Raw genomic sequence first — 22,217 nt, 5'->3', positions numbered from 1 at the left:
GGTAAAAATGCAGTGCTTTTTTCAATCTCTGAACATATCAATGCAAAGTCCCCTCTGTTGGCACAGACCAAAGGTCAGTCTAGTGTGTTCTTCTCTGACAATGACTTACAGAATGCAAGACCTCATTCCAACCAAGTTTTCATCTCGCCTTGATTAGCAAGACAGAACTAGTTATTTGTAAGCTAGATTTTTTCAGGGATGATGCACATCAGTTGTATTTGTTAATGTTTTGGTTTTCTTGTTCACATTAAGGTACAATTCATCTTTTGTCTGCAGGCTTCTAAATTGATTGGCTCTTGGCTCAGCTACATTGTTTTATAAGGGCTTTCCTAAACTCATTATATATTTGCTAATTTTGAGTGCATTTATTACTTGCCTTTTTTTAATAACTTATTGAAATTTGTTGGTTTTTTTAAAGTACACTCAGGCCAAATACTTTTCCACATTGTAGAAAAACATTTTCAGAGTAGATATCAAAACTATACACATCTTTACTCTTCAGAGTACTACTGAAATCTCCTAAATAGGGCTAAGCTGGTACAGTTGTCTCAATCTGAGGTTTTATGCTGAAGAAAGGGTCTAAATGAGACTTGCACATTTACATTCAAGCTTCATTTTGATTGAATGGCTGGTTCCCACTGACACTGATTTCTGTCTGGTTCCATATTTGTAGCTTCTTTGGAAATTATGCTTAAGATGCTTTAATATTGATATTTGTGTCCTGAGGTTTGAACAGTGTGGTCTTATAAAAACTTCTGAAGCAAAAGGGTTGCATTGCAAATAAAAAGTAATTCTAACACTCTTCTCTTGATGACCTTGTATTCTTAATAACTAGTGATCATGAAGGTTTCTGTATTTTTGAAAGACCTGCCTGAAAGATTGTAAGTTTTTCATAGGTAAAACATTGCTCATATGAATCTCCTATGTCCATAATTACACAAATATGTTTGTACTACTTTTTATAGCTCAAATACCAAAGAATGCTTGAGCGATTAGAGAAGGAGAACAAAGAATTGAGAAAATTGGTACTGCAAAGAGATGACAAGGGAATTCATCAGAGGAAGTTAAAGGTATGCGTTACAAAACCACATTGAAATATAATTATATCATATTTTCCATTATGCTATTCTAAATTGCATTTGTTAATTCATAGATAAACTTCTAACATTTGTTTTAAGATACCTGTGTTAATTTTTTGAGTCATTAGGACTTTTATACATCCTTTATTTTTTAACTATGTAACTTTTGGAAGTGGTTTCAACTGAAAACCACAAAGGAATTACCATGTCTAACTAAATAACTTACCTAAGTGATTGGGAAATGTGGCTTGTTTTTTTCGTGTAGCTTCATTGTATTTTCAGATAATCTTGCTTCCAACTCTTTTTGCACACACAGTCTGATACCTTTGTGCATTGGGTCTCATTGAGTTTGGTAGGAGTAAATTATGGGGTCAGGGAACATAATTTAATGACTGTATAAATCCAGTGAGACCAGCTTTTGTTTGTGTCTACCAACATCCTGAGCATTTTTAAAATATATGTTTTCTGCTTCTCTGTGTCATTTGTTAACCAATATGGATCATACTCTTTCCTCTGGGATCTGAAAGATGAATCTTACTTGTGCATAATAAGGTTGATAACTCTGTATCCTTGTTAATGTTTATTGTTCATAAACTAAGTCTAGATTTTTAATAGAAGAAACTCAATTTAGCTTGACTTGAAAGCTGCGAAGTTTGCACTCAGTTGTTCTCTTTTGTACATAGGAGCTCTCATTTTCCTCCTTCATCCATAGGAGTCAAGTAGTGACTTTACTGTGTATTGTATTTCATAGAACAAAGATCTGTGCTGCAGTATAGATAGCTGTGGTTTCAGACCATCAGGAGAAAGTAAAAACAGTTTTACACCAATTTACAGAAGAAGTAGTCTGAAATGTTTGTTCTCTTATTTGGCTGTTTTCTCTCTGTGCTTCTTTTTGTAGAAGTCATTGATTGATATGTATTCTGAAGTACTTGACATCCTGTCTGATTATGATGCCAGTTATAACACTCAAGATCACCTACCTCGAGTAAGTAGATAACAAGTGCAATGATTTTTACTGAAACACCAGTATTATATTCCAGAATAATCCAGAGTTAATGCTAGGCTATTTTCTTGTAACTCCACCTTTTTGCTTAAGACATGTCTTCATTTTAAAAGCAGTAAGATAATTTTGAATATAACCAATTTAACCTGTCTAAGCCTGTTTTGGCTCTTGGATAAACCCTGTCTAGATTCAGTTACTGCTGCTGTACTCAGCTTTTTATTTTAAATGGTTTCAGTCTGCACCCCATCCTCCTCAGCTTTGCAAAATGGTTTTTGTTCCCACTGTGTGTGAGTGGAGCTGAGCAAGTAAGGTGCCCTATCCATCTCCCCACAGCATGCTGCTGTTGGGGGGAATTTGGGAAGGAGTTACCCTGTTCACTGGTGTAGGAGAGAGCCAGGAATGCTTCCAGGCTTTCACAACCACCTGTAGCATTGGTAGCTTCTATAGGAAGCCACCAAGATGAAGAAACTCGGGATTCAGTTATTTCCAGGCAGAAGCTGCATCTACCAGATGAATCATGTTTTGCCTGCTGAAAGGATTTTCTACAAGAAAAGAAGAGCTGCCTGCCACAAGAGCAACAAGCCCTCCCTTTCTTTTTTCATTAGATACCCTGGCAGGGTGCTTTGTGGGCTGTACTGTACTGTACTGCACAAGTCAGTTTTTTTTTTTGCTTGACTACAAGGTAGTACTTCTTCAAAGATTCCATCTGTAAACCAATGCATTTATTATCAAGCAGAATACAGCTGGTGTTGATACAGATGTATGTCTTCCTAGTCAGCTTTTGTCTAAACTTCCAAAATATCCTTCCAAAAGCCAATGGCTTTTTAAACTTTCACTTAAGGTGGTGGTGGTTGGAGACCAAAGTGCAGGAAAAACCAGCGTGTTAGAAATGATCGCCCAGGCCCGCATATTCCCTCGAGGGTCTGGGGAGATGATGACACGTTCCCCTGTCAAGGTAAGAAACATCCTCACCTCTGAATCAGCATTTGCTGTATTGTTCTCCCTCTGATTATGACATTGGTTGAAGCATGCATGTAGGTTTATAAAATGGCCTATGAGCAAGGCAGTTGTTTCAGCCAATGGCAGAAGCTCTGCAGGTCTGTATGTGATCTGTGTGTACTGTCTTATTAGCAGCAGTACCATTTAGTAATTTTGTGCTAAATCAGCATTACATATAATTGTGTTTCTACAGAGGAGAGTGTACATGGGCCATGTACTTCCAATGTTTCTCTGTGTTAGATTTGCTATACCTTCTCATTAAAGATTTTAACATTTAGGTGACCCTTAGTGAAGGTCCCCACCATGTGGCTTTGTTCAAAGACAGCTCCCGGGAGTTTGATCTGACCAAAGAGGAGGATGTAAGTATAATAAAGTGACTGGAAGTTAATGAGACTTCTAGTAATTCTGTGAATAATGTTGTGTCTCTGTGATCTCTAAGCCCCTGTTTAATTAGAGTGAAGGATGTTTAGTGGGCAAGGCATTGTATTAGTTATTAAATTATCTCTTTGGCCATCACTGAAGTGAATAAAATGTTGAGTGCTCCTTCTGCCAAGACACTTTTTGAAGCACGAAGAGATCTGCAGGTAATCTGTTATTTAGTGCCCTCCCCATTAACCAGACTTACTAAACATGCATTTGACATAATAGTTATAAACCGAGATCTTAATCTCTAACTAAAAGTGTTTTTCTGTGTAGGTAATTTTTCTTCTATCATAGTTATAAAGAGTTTTTTGTTTGTTATTTTGCTTTTCTTGTAACAGCTTGCAGCTTTGAGAAATGAAATAGAAATCAGAATGAGAAATAGTGTGAAAGAAGGGTGCACTGTTAGCACTGAGGTAAGACTTTTCAAATATTTAATGGTAAATATCTGTATATGTATATGTTTTGGAAGTATTCTTCAGCTGGGGGACTGTGATGAATCCAATCTGCATATACTTTGTATTTTGCAGTAAACAAAGTGTATATGTACTGTTAAAATCAGTTTATACAACAATACTGCATTTATACTTGCATTAAAAGTTGTACTTCCTATATAAAATGACAGGTTGTTGCTGAATAAAATGTGTGTAAATATGTGTTCATATAGTTTCATATATTCTGTTTGCCTATGTAACTATATTCAAAGTAGATGGTGTATAGACTTCTAATTTCAGTTTTATTTCACAGACCATCTCCTTAAGTGTGAAAGGTCCTGGTTTGCAGAGAATGGTACTGGTTGATTTACCTGGAGTCATTAGTGTGAGTATGCAATAATTTAAAAAATGAACACACATAAATGAGGTAGTGTTACTGATGAGAACATTAGCTGCTGGGGTTTCTTTAACATGTTTTTTTTCTTTGTTTTTCTTTAAATATTTATCTCCATATGCATATTCAAGACTGTTACATCAGGTATGGCTCCAGATACAAAGGAAACTATCTTTAGCATCAGCAAGGCCTACATGCAGAATCCTAATGCCATCATCCTCTGTATTCAAGGTACTAACAGTCTAAAAAATTATTAATTTATATTTTTAATCATGGTTCTTATGCTACTCTGAACTCTGTTCTACTTGTAGCATGGCAGGGTGGTAGATATATTCCACATGTTTTAATGGTATTTTTCCTTTTGTGATAATTTGTGTAATGTAGAAAAGAGCATGCTGTGAAATGTCTGTTTATAAATTAAGGCAATCTGTGCAAAATTTGTGGCAAAAGCAACTTTTTGCTAAGAGTTTTTTTAGCATTAAAGAGAAATTGTGGTGCTAATAAAATTCAAATTTTCCACAGAAGTGCTTTTGGAGGTAGCATAATATAATGTTGAATATTTTGACTAAGCTGGTACTTGTTGAAAACTTACCAAACGACAATGAACTGCTTTGTTTTGATTCTGGGAACAAAGCAATTTTTCCACTATGTGTATCCAAAAATGGGACATAACTACTTTTACTGGGTTAAATTTGTAATGTGAAACTTACTTGATGATGGCTACTGTGTTTTCAGTACTTTTAGATTGCATAGTCCCTAAAGAAACTTTGTATTTATTTTAGATGGGTCAGTAGATGCAGAGCGCAGTATTGTCACAGACTTAGTCAGCCAGATGGATCCCCAAGGAAAAAGGACAATATTTGTGTTGACAAAGGTTGATCTTGCAGAGAAGAATGTGGCTAGTCCAAACAGGGTGAGTTGAAACTCTCTCATGTTATGCTGGCTGAAGTCACACATGGTAAAATACTTGAGATGCTGGCAGAGATATTGGACCTCACCTGCGTGTTCTAGATAGTTTTGAGTGATTATTTCTCTATTCAGTATGATGATTTTTTGGTGGTTGTTTTAATCTCTCTCAGGCCTTGCTTTTAGTGATCAGCTATGGAACTTCAGTCTCAGCTTGCTATAATACTGATTCCTTTCATGAAGGTGACCTGAGCAAGTTCCATTTCCCAAAAAGGCTAAGGATATTCCAATATAGGCATTTTGGTTGTGTTTTGTGTTCTGCTGTGTTTTGCCTTACTAGATTTATGCCTTTAGTTTTTTCATTTCTTTTGTTTTCAACCTCAGTAAAACTCATATAGTCTCATGACAACCTGCTTCCTGCTGTAGTCTATGCACAGCTATGATTAGATCTGGCCTTAAAGCTGTGCTGAAGGAGAGAATGTCTCTGTGCAAAGTTAATGATTTTTTTTAATCCTTTATTTTCATAGATCCAGCAAATCATTGAAGGCAAACTGTTCCCCATGAAAGCTTTGGGTTATTTTGCAGTTGTTACTGGAAAAGGTAAAGAGAGCTCTAGCTCTGATTGTTTTGTCCTTGGTAACCCAGAAAGCTGTCTAAATGGAACTGTTGCAGCACTCGTTTCTTTCTGCAGGAAACAGCAGTGAAAGCATTGAATCTATTAAAGAATATGAAGAGGAATTTTTTCAAAATTCAAAGCTTTTAAAGTATGTTGCTATTTTGTTATTTCTATTAAAATGTGCCTGTGTTGGTAAATGCTAGCATCAGTTTTTCTTTTGGAATTTAAAAGGATTGCAATGTGGAAGCACTAGTTGAGATTTAATATGCTTAAATTAAGTACCATGTTGAGGTGACCAATTTATCCTGGTTTCCTAATGTAAGTCAGTGGAGACAGATGGGCATCTTCACGCAGCAGCTGATTCCACTGCAGTTCTGGGCCACTCTTCCCAGGTTTGTGTCTCTCTCCATCAGCTCTACAAGAACTAAGTTTCAGCCTGTCTAAGCACTTAGAGCTGAGAGAAGTGAATCCAGCCCAAAAGTGAGTGTTAGTGCCTCTAAACGTCAGTTGTCTTGGTGTGACCATATTGTATTCAAAGGGTTAGTTTGTATTCTGAGGGAAGCTCACTGAGTGGAGTTTTGATTTCATAGGCTGGTATTCCTCAGGAAAGTACAGTACATAATCTTTGGGACTGTAGTACCTGCACTGCAACCTGTAGAATAAAAACTTACTTAGGGTGGCTTTTTTGTTCCTGTGTTTTGTTTTGGGACTATTTCCCCTTGTTTTAGTGATGATCTACACTAAATATTTTAGAGGAAGAGACTGGAATTTGTGTTAGGTACACAGTTACATGTAATTTTCTGCTCTGAGAAGCAAAGCTTTATTCTAGAGAGGAGAAAATGGGGACCTGAAAGCATAGGTAAACAGAGAACTTCCTCTCACTGTCTTACTTTGCAGGACAAGTATGCTGAAAGCACATCAAGTAACAACCAAGAACTTAAGTCTTGCTGTCTCAGACTGCTTTTGGAAAATGGTGAGAGAGTCTGTGGAGCAGCAAGCAGATGCTTTTAAAGGTAAACATGTTTTGAAAAAAAAAGGGAAATAGCAACCTGTATTAGACAGTTATTTCTCCCATTTGTATCTGTTTTGCCTCCATGCTTGGGCAATTGTTTCATATGTTTGATATGATCAACATTTCCCAGTAATGGTTAATTGCCCCAGGTAATTTCTAGACAAAAACTAAAAATAATGTAATTTATGTTGCAAAGTACTACTTGCTCTAAAAACCAAAGGAGTAAAAAAGTATGAAGAATAAAAATCAAGTTGGGGGTTTTTTGTGGGCAAAACACAGTTCTTCCACTGGATTAAAATGTTTAGAATGGCTTCCTATATAAAGGTACCATCTGGTCAGCCAGGGCAGAGCTGGAAGTTGAATGACTCCACTGTGCTTTTTTAATGCATGAATTCTGCAATTTGTAGACAGAGTATCTTGGCATAGACAGAAAAAAATTCTGCTTATTTGCACACACACTTAAAGTTCTTGTAGAGTTTTTCATAACCAGCATTTTTGGCAATTTTAAGACCTGCTGAACTTCTAAGGTAGTTATGAAGTGCTTATGGACAATTAAAAAAACAAGGCCCTGTTTCTGATTTTTGCAGCCACACGTTTCAATCTTGAGACAGAATGGAAGAACAATTACCCGCGGTTGCGAGAGCTTGACAGGGTAAATTACACTACTGCTATTACTGTGTGCTACAAAGGGTTGAAAACTATGAATTAAAATTTATGCCTTTTAATTTCATTTATGAAGATTTCTTAAAGTTAACCTAAAGTACTGACATTTCAAAATGTTAGGACAGTGTAAATTATTATAGGGGAAGGAAATACTGTTCTTCAAAATTGTGATGCTTCAGCACTTAAGTCTTTCACTCTTCTAGTATACGGTTACCTGACCTAGCTTGCCTCCAGGGACAGGTCAGTGTTTCTTTGTGATCATGACAGAACTGGCAAAGAGAAGTTACATTCCCTGGTCTACCAGACAGAATAACAAAACAATTGGGATCTCATTTTGTAATTCTTTTATAGAGATCCTGAATATTGAAATGCCATGCCTGGACAAAGGCATGCAAGAGATGGAGGGGAAGATGTAAGGTAAACCAGGGTAGCTGGTGATATGCACACACATTGTTCAGAACATGACCAGGAGGTATCATTTGATGCTTAAAGGCCTTTAAGAAAAGTTTTGGGATTTTTTTTCCTTTTTGTATGGAGACATGACCAAACTACACTTAATCTTATTATTTCCTTTTGCACAGAATGAACTGTTTGAGAAAGCAAAGAATGAGATTCTTGATGAAGTCATAAGTTTGACTCAGGTCACACCAAAGCACTGGTACAGTAATTTTTTCTAATTTCTTTTTTTTTTTTTTTTGCATAATTTACTAGGAGAAGTTTGCCTTTAAAATGCACTTCTAGTAAACAACATTCTCAATTATAAGTAAGAAACTGTTATTCTTGAACAATGTATTGTGTTCTTGTGATCTGTAGTCTTGTTTTCTGTGTTCCTAACAAATTGAATGCACACCTATTAGTCACTTGTGTACTGGAAATCATCGCATGTGTTCTAACTCTCATTTTAGGGAGGAGATGCTTGAGAAGACTTTATGGGAAAGGGTATCTACTCATGTGATTGAGAACATATACCTGCCAGCAGCACAGACTGCAAACTCAGGGACGTTTAACACCACTGTGGACATCAAACTGAAGCAGTGGACTGACAAGCAACTGCCTAATAAAGCAGTAGAGGTGAGAACTGAGTTATTTAAATTAAAAAATCAAATTAAAACTTAATAAAAATTTGAAATGAAAGTATAATTCCAGAGAAGTAAGGTGGTGTTTGAATGGCTGACTGTAGTTCTTTTAACGAGCCTACATGTCAGAAAAGGCTGGCAAGATCTTGATGTCCCAGAAGCTTCAGAACAAAAACATTGTATTTTGCTCTTCTGGTGAATTTTGCCTATTAAAGAAAAAACCCAAACCTATTTTTACAATGTTAAAAAAAACCCTCAAGTAGGTATATTCACATTTAATAGATTTATGCAAGTTTAACAGAATTCTGCTTGATACAACACAAAGTTTAGTGTTGCTTTTATTAGTAGTGGATAAAGCAGCAAAGGAAAAGTCAGTGATTTATGCTTGCATGGTTTTTTTGGAAAGTCTTCAGATTTTCATACTAATAAATGTGCCTTTATCAGCTGGTGCATTGTGTAATGGCCCATATCAGGAGAAACTGTTTGCTAACTTTACAGGTGGCATGGGAGACTTTACAAGAAGAATTTTCCCGTTTCATGACAGAAAAAAAAGGAAAAGAGCATGATGATATCTTTGATAAACTGAAGCAAGCTGTCAAAGAAGAAACTATTAAGCGACATAAATGGAATGAAAGAGCAGAAGATAGCCTGGTATAATGTAGTGGGGTTTTTTTTGCTTTGAAATGTTTTTATTAGAGTTGAATAATCAGTATTTTTGCATTCTTTCACTGTAATCATAAAATTATTGTTGTGTCCATCTCACATTTTCTATATTATGTTTTAATTCAGTGTTTCTCATTTCATTATTAACTTTTATTAGTTATTGCCCTAAATAGTATCTAATAAAACTGTTTTAGTTGGTTCATGAACATCCTTCATAACCCACTGGCTGCATAAGCGTGAGAGTTGCTTGGCATCAGCTTATTTGTTCTGTTCAGCGTACCCTATAAAATAACATAATTTCATTTCCATCTTTATAGATTCTGTAATCCAGAGATATTTCATATCTTTTGCTTCATTTTTTCCATTATTTATGCAGGCTGTAGAAAAGAGAGGCACACAAAAATAATTTTGGCAGTGCTTTGAAAGATACCTCTTGAATATCTTGTTTGTGCCCAATATAATCTGTTTTAGCAGACATTAAAAAATGAAAAGAATACTAAAAATGGGTTATGAACTGAATACTGAATAAATGCTTTACTGTGTGCTAAGGTGACATTGTGTATTGCAGCGGGTGATCCAGCACAATGCTTTAGAAGATCGCTCAATATCTGACAAGCAGCAGTGGGATGCAGCCATTCATTTCATGGAAGAGACGCTCCAAAGTCGGCTCAAAGACAGTGAGTGGTGTCATGTATTCCACTCTTCTTCCTTTTTAATCTGAGCCAGTCTTGATAGCTCGCTTCACTGAAGGGCAGCCTTCGTATCAGCCCAACTGACACAGTGGTGACTGCTTGCAGTGGTACTGATACTGATAGAAAATTTAGCAAGATACAGCCTCAAAAGCTCTCATGCTCTTGCTCTTAAAATGAGGCAACTGAATGAGAAGCAGTAGAGATCTATAGAGTCAAAAAATGGTCTAAATTCACATGTAGAACAGGATAAATTCAGGGAAAATAGTTGGTCTATGGTTTCTAACATAATCAGTTTTGATGCAAGTTGCAGCCAAGGTAAGATTTTTTTTTAAATGCATGACTTGGAACCAGGAGGGTTGTCTCAGTAGAGGGTTGTTGTGTTTTTTATGTACTTCTTAAAGTATCTACTAGTTGGAAGTACTTTTTAAATTTTAGTAAAATATGTCAACCCTTGCTTGAAGTAAAATATACCTGACTTAACTAAGTGTGATATATTTTATGTTCTTCAACATAAAATGTTCATTCTTGCTCACGTACTTAATTTTGGAAGTATAAATTTGGCTGATTACATGTATTTTGTTTGATAGTTAGTTTCATAACTCCTTTTTCAGCTGAATCTGTTATTGAAGATATGGTGGGTCCAGGCTGGAAAAAAAGATGGTTGTACTGGGTAAGCCGCACCAAAGAACAGGTAAAAGAAAAAAAATAATAAAAAATTTAAATTATTATTTAATAAATTTTCAAAACTACCAATTCTCTTTATACTATCTAGATGACTACAAAAAAAACCTCACTTGTCATTGTTTTAAATAGTATGGAGAATTTAGTATACTTTTTCCATGCTCCATCTACAGAGTAACTTGTGAACTGTTTTCCATTTTTCATCTGAATTACATCTTTGCTGTTATGTCATTGACCTGTGTATTGAAGTTCTTGCAATAGAAACAAATCAATGAAAGGAGTGGAAACTGGGCTATTCTCTTCTATACTTTTCATGCCTGCCTTCTAAACAGAAGTCAGATGCAGTTTTCTGTCATGCTGTATTTGGATTTAATTAACATGTGATAGCATTATCACTTGCATTGTAATCACAGTTGTATCTTCTGATTGGCCATATTCATCATAACATCTCCTCTCATTTCCTCATAACTTTTGGAAATTTCCTTTGAATTTTAATTGCACCTTTTTTCGATGCCCAGAGATGATGGCTTTTTATATCAGTTTCTCAGACTGATTCATACTTTAAAGAAGTAAGCGGAATTTAAAAGGATAGAGTAGGAAGTAATTGTTTCAGAGAAAGAAGTTTTACAGTCACCTATCTGCAGCCAGCTACTGGAGCAAGGTAGTGACTTAGGCTTCTATTAGTTGACTTTTATGAATGGCAGCTTAAAGGTATCAGCTCATGGAGAGTTCCTGCTAACTAATAGTCAAAATTTACAATTTTAATGAGTGTCACAAGTGGTATATGAATATGAAACCTGCTAGCAGATATTCATGTAGGGGAAAGGGGGTAACACCTGTGATTTTTTTTTCACCCTTCTGTTCTTGTTCTGCATTTCTGTGTATAATGAAAAGGGAAAAAAATTGAATTGACAGTGAATTATCCATTAAAATGCTATATTTGATGTGTCTTTGCATAAATTCCTTTTGAAGTAACTTAAAAGTAATAGTTAATAGTGTCAGAGGTTTTTTCTGCCCTGGCTTACTAAGCAAATAGTGTTTATTGAGGAGGTGCTGATGATCTCTGAGTCACTAGTAATAAATTCCAACTAATCATTCCTATCCTAGAATATTCGTAATGAAACAAAACATGAACTTGAGAAATTAATCAAGTGCAATGAAGATCATCCAGCTTATCTGGCAAATGATGAAGTGACGACTGTCAGAAAGAATCTGGAAGCAAGAGGAGTAGCAGTGGATCCATGTCTGGTGAGATGCAGAATTATAACGGGACACATGGAAGCCCCCTGTGAACATCCTGAATATTTTCTAGATGCCAAAGAAAAGACTTCATCTGAATACTGAGTTTGTAATGCAGATGTTTCCAAACAAGTCACTAAGTGACTGCTTGCACGCAATTCACACACTTCTGTTGGCTAGCAGACAAATGCTTTGGAATCTCTCCCTTTAGAGTGGAATCAGAATCTGCTGAGCAGATTTTCTTGCCTACATTGTAACAAAGCTGGTTAGAAAGTATTGTTTAGGTGTAATCAAGGCCTTTGTGAGCATGTTACAGTGAAAACATACTGTGTATCTTAAAGCTTTCAGTGTGGTTGTATGTGAGGTTGGCAGGTCATTGGTACAAGGAAGAGAGTGAAAATTTTTTTTAAATACTTAGAAGAAGGCAGGATTTTTAGAGTTTTCCAAGCGATTGTATTGTACATCTGAAATGTTCTGGGAAATTCTATATTTCATTGCAGTGAAAGGCCTCTAAGGGTAATTAGACCTCTCATCTAATTAAATGTGAGATTTTAAATAAATGGAAATTCAGACATTAATAAGTAATAGATGTAGATTTTCTATAGCAGTGATTTATTTTCTGCAATAACTTTGGCTACCTTTGCACCATTAATAAATGCACTTCTTCTAGGAAGAAGAGTTGTTTTAATATCTGCTACTCCTTTCCTATGCAGCACATACCATTTTTTATAAAGGACATAGTAATGATCCACGTCCTCTGCATGAGGAGGCTGAGTGCAAATTGAGGTTTTTTCTAGCTAAGCAACTGATTTTCTTAATTATATTTTATGAGTTTTCCAGAGAGGCTTCTTGATACACATGTTTAATTTTGAAGAATTAAAACATAATAAGCCTAATCAAGAAAAGTTATAAATGTTTGTTTATGTAAGACCCATTAAATATTTCTCTAAGCTTTAATCTGATTTAATTGGTAAATTAATGGGTACAACTCAAAAATGTGTTCTCAGTGTTAATGTAAAGAATGTTTGCTAGTATATAATTTTAACGTATTTTGGCCACAAACAGTATTTTTAAGCATTGAGTTATGTTCATTGAAGATTAGGTTTTTAAATTGACAAGTCATCTGTAGTGTTTGCCAAGTGTAACTAGCACATTAATCACATTCCAGTTGCCAACAAATTGCTGAGAAATATTTAGATGTCTGCTACATGATAGGAACAGTGGAATTTGGAGTTACATTTTAAAATTAAATGCAATCATTAATCTAAGCACGATAGTGAGTTTATGTATTTATTTATTTTGTCTAATTTAAATACTCTTTTCCTAGATTAAAGACACATGGCACCAAATTTATAGAAGATACTTCCTGAAGTCCGCTTTGAGTCACTGCAATCTATGTCGAAGAGGCTTCTATTATTATCAGAGGCATTTTGTGGACTCAGAGGTAAATTAAAGAACAGATGTTCTTCATCAACACTGGTGTTTTGCCTTAATATTTCTATTTCAGTTGAAAAAAGAATCTAAAAATACTTCAAAGCAGGCTGACCAGATAGCTGGTGTTCTCAGCCATGTTTTACGTGAAGCTTGTAATGGATAAAATTATATCCTGGTGGTAATTATGTAAAATGACCACTAGGTATCAGCCATGACCTAAACATTTGTTTCTAATAGATGTGTATTGCAAATGCAGTGAAAACCAGTAATGTGCAGCTATTGATATGTTTTTGATAGCCATTTCTCCTGTTTTCCCATTCATAGTTGTTTGCTTCACTTATACAAAAAAATTTTAGAAAACATTCCTGTGGATTTACAGGAAAACTATGGTCAGTAAATGTTTATAGTTAATGCTTCAAATCATGTGTGATCAGTGGGAAAAAAATGGACAGCTATGAAGTTTCCAAACATGTCTTTATAAATAACTTTTCCAGTTTTGTGAACCCAAGCTTGTGCAATAAATGACTGTATACATCAAATAACTCAAAGAATACACTATTTTCTTAACATTACATTTTAAATGAAAGAAAAATTGCTGGAAAGGTAGAGCTCCTCACTTTTTCTCTTAATGAGCCATGAAGCCAGAAATATTTGTTACTTTAGAAATACGTTTACCTGTAAGAGATAAGAGAGAAGGAGGTAACAATATGGAGAGCGGCCTCATCATGACGCTTAAACTCCTAATCACGTTCCTGTCTTTTTTAAGGTGCCCTAATATGAATTTAATGCTCCCTCCTGCCGTCCTTGCAGGTGTAGGAACTTTCTATTCTTGTTAACAAATACAACCCTTGGCTTAGGTCTGTCTTCAGAAGCATTTGTCATGCAGGGAGGCACAGCCTGGAGCTCAGCTGTTGTTTCTCAGTATATTTTCTACCAGCAGTGGTGTTCCAGTGAGCATTAGGTTACACTCCCCAGCCTGCATAAAGTATGTGCAAATTGCTTTTCCATGGTTTCCCATCATACAGCTCTTTCTGTTGAAAATAGCAGATGTGAAAGTGATGCAGTGCATTAAATAAGGCTGACGCAATTATGATGTGAAGTATTTTTGATGTATTTGCTTGCTACCTACCCCAGTAATTTTGTGGAATTTTTGTGCAAGGTCTGGATATATACACATGAGGTTACAGTTACTGCTAAAAGTGTCAAGAGATTCTTGTGTGTGTAGGATTCTCTCTGGACATCAGAGGTCTGACAGCACAAGTTCTGTCATTTCAGCTTGAATGTAATGACATCGTCCTCTTCTGGCGAATACAGCGAATGCTGGCCATTACAGCAAATACACTGAGGCAGCAGCTCACTAACACTGAAGGTAAGGCTCAGTCAGTGGAAGGGCATGAAACAAAAAATTGTCTCCTAAAAAAATCATCCCATAATAATTTTGCTTACAGGGGAGATATACCCTTTGAAATTTAAAAACCTTTCTCAAAGAATTTCCAGTTTTAATGGCCCAAAGAAGGGGCTTCTGTGTTCAGAAGTTTGCTTTTTTTCCTATCAGAGTAATAAGTATGGTAATGTGTATTGTATCTACAACAGACCTTCCAGTAATTCTGTCCTCAGGTCATTGGAGTTGCAAAAGTGTTGCCGCTCAACTTTATTTACTTGCTTTGATATTTTGTTTTTTTACAGTAAGGCGCTTGGAGAAGAATGTAAAGGAAGTGCTTGAAGATTTTGCTGAAGACAATGAAAAGAAAGTGATGCTCCTAACTGGCAAGAGAGTCCAGCTTGCAGAGGATCTCAGTAAGTACCCACTCTACAGTGTTTTGGAATGAGCTTGAAATGAAGCAAATTCTACCATTGTCCTTGAAAATATTGAATGTGTGAATATTTTCACAGACTGAAAACATGAACAGCACATGAACAATGCGCTGGCATTTATTTAATATCATGCAGATTTTTTCTTAAATACGGTCAGATCTTACTGATTCTAAGGTGGAAATGGGTAGTATAGTGTGATAATATAATTTACACTAGATGTAACTTCACTTACATAAATATATTGAAAAAATGGAGTTAAAACAGAGTAATGTGTAAAGGGAGATTCCCCTTCCAGAGAGATTACAGGAGTTTAATGCTCTGGGTCACTCAAAACGGGCTCAAAAGCCATTAGGGTTTTATGATTAATATAATAAAATTTTAAACAGTGAAAATTTTTAAGGTAACAGTCCAGGTTGAGGTTGTCTCCTGTTGTCTGCCTGCACATCCAGTAAGGTTTAGACTGACTTTTATGCGATAGACCTCGTCTTGCACACATACCATTGGTTTTTAGCAGAATTCTTCCATTCTGTGAGACTTCCACTTAAACCCCAGCTGAGCACCTGGTCTGGGAGGGGAAAAAACAAAAGGGAAAAAAAAAAAAGGGAAAAAAGGGAAAAAGGGAAAAAAAAAAAAAAAACAAACAAACAACGTAGTGATAAATGAAGTTCCTGTAGTTACATAAATACCTGCATGTTCACATCACAGGTGACCATTCTTCTTAGACCTCTATCATGTGTCTGATGTAGAAACTAATTGTTGTCTGAAAATGTAACTTGGAATATTTAATTCAGAATAAATTAATATTGTGATCAGTGTTTTTTCTTTCAATTAGCAAAGTCATTAGGAAAGTTCTTATATCCAGAGTTCAGTGGGACAGAGAAGCCTGCAATAGCTATTGTTACCTAAGTATGAATCATATTTTTCATTTTTTACATCCAAAATGTAATATAAAGTAAATGTTTTGCGTAAAATAAACTCAAAATCTAGGTATTTTTAATAGTGCTGGTTTGGCTACACTGAAAATACTGTCTTACTTGGAGGTAACAATACCTCCAAGAAATTCCAGTGAATTGTGTTTGTTTTCTTTTAGAAAATTTAATATTTTGGAATTGTGAATAGGAGTTTTGGTGATCTAGGGCAAATTGCCTAGATTTTCTTGACTGATCTCTGAAACAGGAGCTATGACTGCATAATTTTCATGATAGGTACATAATTTTTTTCCAAACACCCTGTGTTGCTTTTGAAATCCTGTATCAACCTTTATGTAAACAGTCTTTTAGAGTAGGTGGAACATGTTTTACAGCATAAGAGGTTCTCCTCCTCTCTAAATATGTTGAGGTAAAACGAGTGGTAGCTGCATAGTAGGATGTAGACTTTTATTGAGGAAGTTCTCTTTTTCAAGCAGTGCTGCATGCTTTATTGCTTTGATGCTGGATGCTGAATTTTTTGGGCTTTTTTCCTGTACAAACGCTGGTATAGAGTGAACCTTGGTGGTTTTGATTTATCCTCAAGTATTCTGCGTTTTAAAACAAATTTTAAAAACCCTAACATGTCCATGATGTTTAAATTAACATGTCTTTATTTTGCACTGAAATTGACTTAGAATTTTTGTATTGTCAACTTAGCTTTTCCCCAGCCTCAGTAATAAGCTCCCATTTCAAAGCAGTGGCAGCTGAGGTCATTATTTTGTAAACTAAGACTAGACCTGTAGGAGCAGCCTGTGTGTGTTCATAACCTGTGGTGTCAGTGCACTGGTATAAATTCTTGAAGTGTGTAGTTTGCATTTCATAAATTACTGTGTAGCAAAAACATGTCACTGCACTGCATTTCTTTAAATGCAGGAGGTCATAGATCCCCCACACATTATTCTAAAGAAATAATTGTTACTCGGTACAAAACAATGTATGATGATGTGTTCTGCTTTATTGTACCTGTGGGAAGATATTAAAAATACCATTGCTTAGCTCTGTACTCAGATCAGCTGTGTTCTTTCTGCATGCTTTTTATTGCTAAGTGATTTTTATGGGAACATGACTGAAAAAGGGGGTTTCTTTGCCTTTTCCTTGGTGAATAGAATGCTTTTCTATGGTACAGACTTTTTTTTTAATATCCCTGAGACAGATTTTGATAGCATAGGGCATTGAACTCTCAGATGGCTGTAATTTCCTTCTTGTAGCACTTAGTAAAGTTCAGAACTTTCCTAAAGGAAAAAATCCTGACTCTTGAGACACACATTCATAAAGTATTGGTATTTTAATTAGGAAGGGAAGTGATCTCCTGAATCATGAAGTCCAGTCTCTATTCCATGCAGCTGTGTTTATATAACCCAGCTGATTCGAATATCTTGAGCTCTGTCTTGAAATCAGTTATTTGTTGGGGCTCACTATTGGCACTGAAAACATGTTCCAGGATGTCATTCTTCTGGTGGTTACAAATAGACTTCTAATTTCCAGTCTAAATTTGTAAATATGGAGCTGGGATTCACTTCCTGATTAGAAACTCTACTTGCAAATGTAAATTATTTATATACCTGAGGTTGGGATGGTACCTCTTGATGTTGGTTATATGGGAACACTGTCACACTTCTGTTATATCAGTCTTTTAGTGGTGAAGCACTGAAAGTGTTTTATTGTTTATTCAGGATACTGGTTACTGGATGTTACTAACATGGGTGACTGAGTCTGATGATGAGAACTCACATAGGACTCAAAACTTACTTGAACAGGTTTTGTTGTTTGTGTTCTACAGCCTTGAATGGTACTTTAATCCTATAAAAGAATATTCCTTGTATGACATTTATGCCCTGAGTCTTGCTACTTCTCACTGTTCATGTCGCAAGTTTTATTCTAGGTATTTTAAAGAGTGTAAACAGATCTTTGAAACAAATTAATTTTTTAATGTACTGAGGTTTGCTTTTTCTTAAAAAATAACTTTAAATGTAACATAGATGTATTCCTTAATTTAAGTATTGTCATGATAATTGTACCAGTGAATGGTTACTAAGTTTATGGAAATAAAGAAGCCCTAGGATTACAGTCCTTTGGGAATAAAGGATCATAAGGTGCAAAAAGGGGCAGAGGACAATATGAATAGCTGAATTGTGAAAATTTAGTTCAAAAATGTCATAAAATGCAATCACTCTATAAGAATGCTTGTACTGAAAGATACACCTGTGGTTGATATATCCCAGAGTCCTGACCCTGGCAGTGAGCAGGCGTGGGAACAGCATAACCATACAGTAGTACTTGCTTGTTGTGCTCTCACAGCAGCCCACAATCTGTGGTTCCAAGATTTCCTAATCCTGAGGTAATATCTTTGTGATTAATAGGCATTCATGGAGTTTTTTTTTTTCCTCCTGTGAATTTCTCTAATTGCTTTTTGAACTCATGTAAACTTTGGCATCTGCAACATCCTGTGGCAATTAGTTCCAGGGTTCAACTACACATTGTGAGAAAAAGTACTTCCTTTTGTTTGTTTCTGAGCCACCTGCCAGTTTCATTTGGTTCTCCTTAGTTCTTGCACTGTGAAAAACATTCAGTAATCTTTCTCTTTTCTTTTTTTTGCCATTCATGACTTCACAGACATGTATGCTACCTGCACTTGATGTTCTTTTTTTCTGACTTGAAAAGTTCTTACGGAGTAGCTGCTCTTTGCGTGGACATTGTTTCCTGGTTTCAATCAGCCTTGCCACTCTTTTCCTCTTTCTTAGTTCCACTAAACCCTTTCTGAGGTGAAAGAGCAAACCTTGCACAAATTATTTGCAATGTATCTATGTTATGGATTTATATACCTGTATTATGATGCTTTCTGAGTTTTACTCTGTTTTTTTTTACAGTAATTCCTTTTATTCTGCTTCCTCTTTTGCCTATTACTGAACAGTGAGGTGATGGTGCAGTGGTCTATCTGCTACAACTGCCAAGTTCTTGTGTGAAAAGTAACAGCCGTGATACTTTTCTTGTCATGTTTTAAAACTGTAGGTGCAGTTTTATGCAGATGAGATATGTTTATTTTTTATTATGAGGATTCAGAAACAATAGTAATTTGCTATCAGTCTCTTACATGTCTAACTGGATACTTTAGGCTTATTCAGTAGTTGATGGGAGCCTGTTTTAATGCAGTTGTTCACAACTCCCTCACAGCTTTGGGGCGTTCTATTTATTGAAGTTCTTCACCAAAGTTGTCTGTCATTTGGGGAACACAGCCCTGATTTGGATAGCTTCACCAGAAATAGGAGGAATTACATTTACTTTCCAGTTGGGACCTGCATCTTGATTGTGCTCATTGCTGAGGGACAGAAGACTTTGATTTGAAATTTATATTTCACACAACTAAGTATTTGCTTAGCTATATCAGTATCTTAAATATGCTGTGTTCCATAAGAAGTAAAATGGGATAGAAGGACCTAAAAGTACAATGGTAAACATTAATATTTTAAAAGAAGAATTTCACAGAAAAGCCTCTTGGCAAGACTGCCCTGTTTGCATTGCAGGCTTTAAGGCACAGCTTTCGTCTGGAGGGAAAATCTAATGGTGGCAAGTCAGTCCCTTCAAATTACTGCAGGTGTTACACACAAGTGTGTGCACCTCTACACAAATCTTTTTCACTTGCTCTTTTTTTTAGATATTAATTACCCTTTATTTCTACAGTACCTTTGAAAATGGATGAGTCAATATATATTTTTTAATTTTATCAGTGAACATTTGCAAGTTCATACTGTTTTCTCCTGTAATTGTGTTTAACTTTCCAAAGTGAATGATATCCAACATTTGTGCAGACTGCCTCTGGAGTTATTGAAGGTTATAAATGCTACATGTATTTTAAAATGGCGGCTTGGTTGGTTGTTTATGAAAGACAATTATTTGAAGTCACACCTTCCCTAGAACTGTATCTTTTTAGTTATGTTCTTCACTATTGGGCGATACCTTTTTTAAAGGAAAATAATACATAAGTGAAATACATACATGAATAATGTATTTTCTGCTGTTTTATTTTTAACACAAATGACAGACTAGTAATTTCAGCAGAAATACCTGATAGCATGTGGATAAATCATACCCTTCTGTAGACTATTTATAACATGGTGTGAAAAACGCTAATTACTTGGTTTTTAAAATTTTAAAAGTTTAATAATAATAAAATGGTTATAAAAATAGTAATATGATTAGAGTAATAAAATTTAGAGTTAGGACAATTACAAGGCAATAAAAAGTAAAGAATTACGGACATCTGGATGCTCTTGGACACTAAGTCACGAAAAGGAATAATCTTAAAAGCAATAGCCTATTGCATATTCATATATCTCATACATGATGCATAAATTCCTTGCAAATTAAGAACTTTTCTGGTTTTTGTCAACTTCTTCTCCTTAATCCTGGTGGTTCTGTCAAGATGGAGAGAAGGTGGAAGAATGTTTGTCTTTCCTGATAAGGAGGCAGTAGCTCTTCATGGGCCCCAAGTTACTGTCATCTCCGTGTGAAGAGCTTTTTGATTATCTCATCTCTTGCTTGAGCTAGTAAAATAATCCTACATCACAGATTTCTATTTCAACATTATGTTGTAACTTAAAACTATATTTAACACGCTACTTAAGAGAATTAGTACAGCACAACTTTCTAACTTTACGCATATGGTATTCATTGTAACATTTGCGAAAAGCCAATCGTAAAATATGCGTTTTTCACAATGGCAATTGTTGAAAATGTTGAGTTCCCAGTATAACACTTCGGAGAAATACCTCACTGGTGGCCGGCTCTCTGTTCTGGACGTGCCGTTTCTCCGCACGGGGGCCGGACATCGGGGTGAGCCCCGGCGGTGCCGGTGCCGAGCGCGCGGTGGCGCCCCGCGGCCGCGGCGGGGGCGCGGGGCTGCTCCCGGGGCTGCTCCCGGGGCTCCTCCCGGGGCTGCTCCCGGGGCTCCTCCCGGGGCTGCTCCCGGGGCTCCTCCCGGGGCTCCTCCCGGGGCCGGGGCTGCTCCCGGGGCTGCTCCCGGGGCTGCTCCCGGGGCTGCTCCCGGGGCTCCTCCCGGGGCTGCTCCCGGGGCTGCTCCCGGGGCCGGGGCTGCTCCCGGGGCTGCTCCCGGGGCTGCTCCCGGGGCTCCTCCCGGGGCTGCTCCCGGGGCTGCTCCCGGGGCTCCTCCCGGGGCTGCTCCCGGGGCTGCTCCCGGGGCCGGGGCTGCTCCCGGGGCTGCTCCCGGGGCTGCTCCCGTGGCTCCTCCCGGGGCTGCTCCCGGGGCTGCTCCCGGGGCTGCTCGGCTCCTCCCGGGGCTGCTCCCGGGGCTGCTCCCGGGGCTGCTCGGCTCCTCCCGGGGCTGCTCCCGGGGCTGCTCCCGGGGCTCCTCCCGGGGCTCCTCCCGGGGCTGCTCCCGGGGCTGCTCCCGGGGCTCCTCCCGGGGCTCTCCCCGCCGCCGGCAGGAAGATGCGCTTGCCTCTCCTTGTCCCTCTTGTTCTCCGCTCTCCCTGCGGCGTTTTCTGGTATGTTTGTATGACATGTAATTTATGAAGATTGTAAAGGACATTCATTTTTTTTCTCAGCTGCACATTTCTGGTTAACAACTGCATGGAAAGTACTAGTTTAGTAAGCTTTATTAAGAAAAGACTGTTAGGAATTGGATCCTATAATCATTTCAGAAAGGAAGTGGATCTTCCAGTGTCTTATCCTAAAGCTAAGTGCCATCTCTGCCTATTGCAGTAGCACCTAAAGCATGCTAGGTGGTGCACATAGATGTTGAATGCCTCAGGTGAATCCAAGCTTCAGGCAGGCAGCAGGAACTTTGCCATTCACTTCACTAGAGTTGAAATCTCACAGACCCAAAAGAAATACATATGTCTTATCTTCATTTATTTCTCATCCTTTTAATCCTTTTGGACAGCAAAACTATGAATGTTGCAAAGCCACAGGATAAACAATACATAGTACATACAAAGCATCTTTCCTAGGTCAGCATTCCATTCATCCAATATCCTGTGTCCTCTCAAGCTGGAAAAGAAAACCCAGCTCTTCACCAAATTATAAGTAAAACCATGTGCACAGGAGAGTCATTGGCAGGAGGTGGGAATGCCTGTGGAAACTTGATTCTGAAATTGCTAGGAATTA

General features: G+C 37.1%; 1 protein-coding gene across 4 annotated transcripts in view; it reads left to right on the top strand.

Moving 5' to 3' along the window:
* The window catches only part of OPA1 (OPA1 mitochondrial dynamin like GTPase), a 50,269-nt gene that overhangs the window by 14,897 nt on the left and 13,155 nt on the right, over window positions 1–22,217 (top strand). For all 4 annotated transcript variants that reach the window (XM_021536862.3, XM_021536860.3, XM_021536863.3 and 1 more), the window contains 21 exons: window positions 966–1,070; window positions 1,978–2,064; window positions 2,924–3,037; window positions 3,360–3,440; window positions 3,843–3,917; window positions 4,249–4,320; window positions 4,461–4,560; window positions 5,112–5,242; window positions 5,763–5,835; window positions 5,927–5,999; window positions 6,749–6,864; window positions 7,451–7,515; window positions 8,108–8,184; window positions 8,432–8,597; window positions 9,101–9,253; window positions 9,834–9,942; window positions 10,569–10,648; window positions 11,746–11,886; window positions 13,205–13,321; window positions 14,587–14,680; window positions 14,998–15,108. In XM_021536862.3, coding sequence (XP_021392537.1) covers window positions 966–1,070; window positions 1,978–2,064; window positions 2,924–3,037; window positions 3,360–3,440; window positions 3,843–3,917; window positions 4,249–4,320; window positions 4,461–4,560; window positions 5,112–5,242; window positions 5,763–5,835; window positions 5,927–5,999; window positions 6,749–6,864; window positions 7,451–7,515; window positions 8,108–8,184; window positions 8,432–8,597; window positions 9,101–9,253; window positions 9,834–9,942; window positions 10,569–10,648; window positions 11,746–11,886; window positions 13,205–13,321; window positions 14,587–14,680; window positions 14,998–15,108 — 2,140 coding nt within the window. The remainder of the gene's footprint in view (window positions 1–965; window positions 1,071–1,977; window positions 2,065–2,923; window positions 3,038–3,359; window positions 3,441–3,842; window positions 3,918–4,248; window positions 4,321–4,460; window positions 4,561–5,111; window positions 5,243–5,762; window positions 5,836–5,926; window positions 6,000–6,748; window positions 6,865–7,450; window positions 7,516–8,107; window positions 8,185–8,431; window positions 8,598–9,100; window positions 9,254–9,833; window positions 9,943–10,568; window positions 10,649–11,745; window positions 11,887–13,204; window positions 13,322–14,586; window positions 14,681–14,997; window positions 15,109–22,217) is intronic.

This window comes from Lonchura striata, chromosome 10, assembly GCF_046129695.1.
Source record: "Lonchura striata isolate bLonStr1 chromosome 10, bLonStr1.mat, whole genome shotgun sequence".
NCBI classification, from domain to species: domain Eukaryota; kingdom Metazoa; phylum Chordata; class Aves; order Passeriformes; family Estrildidae; genus Lonchura; species Lonchura striata.
The sequence above is the reverse complement of the archived record's forward strand: the minus strand, read 5'-3'. Positions and strand labels throughout refer to the sequence as shown.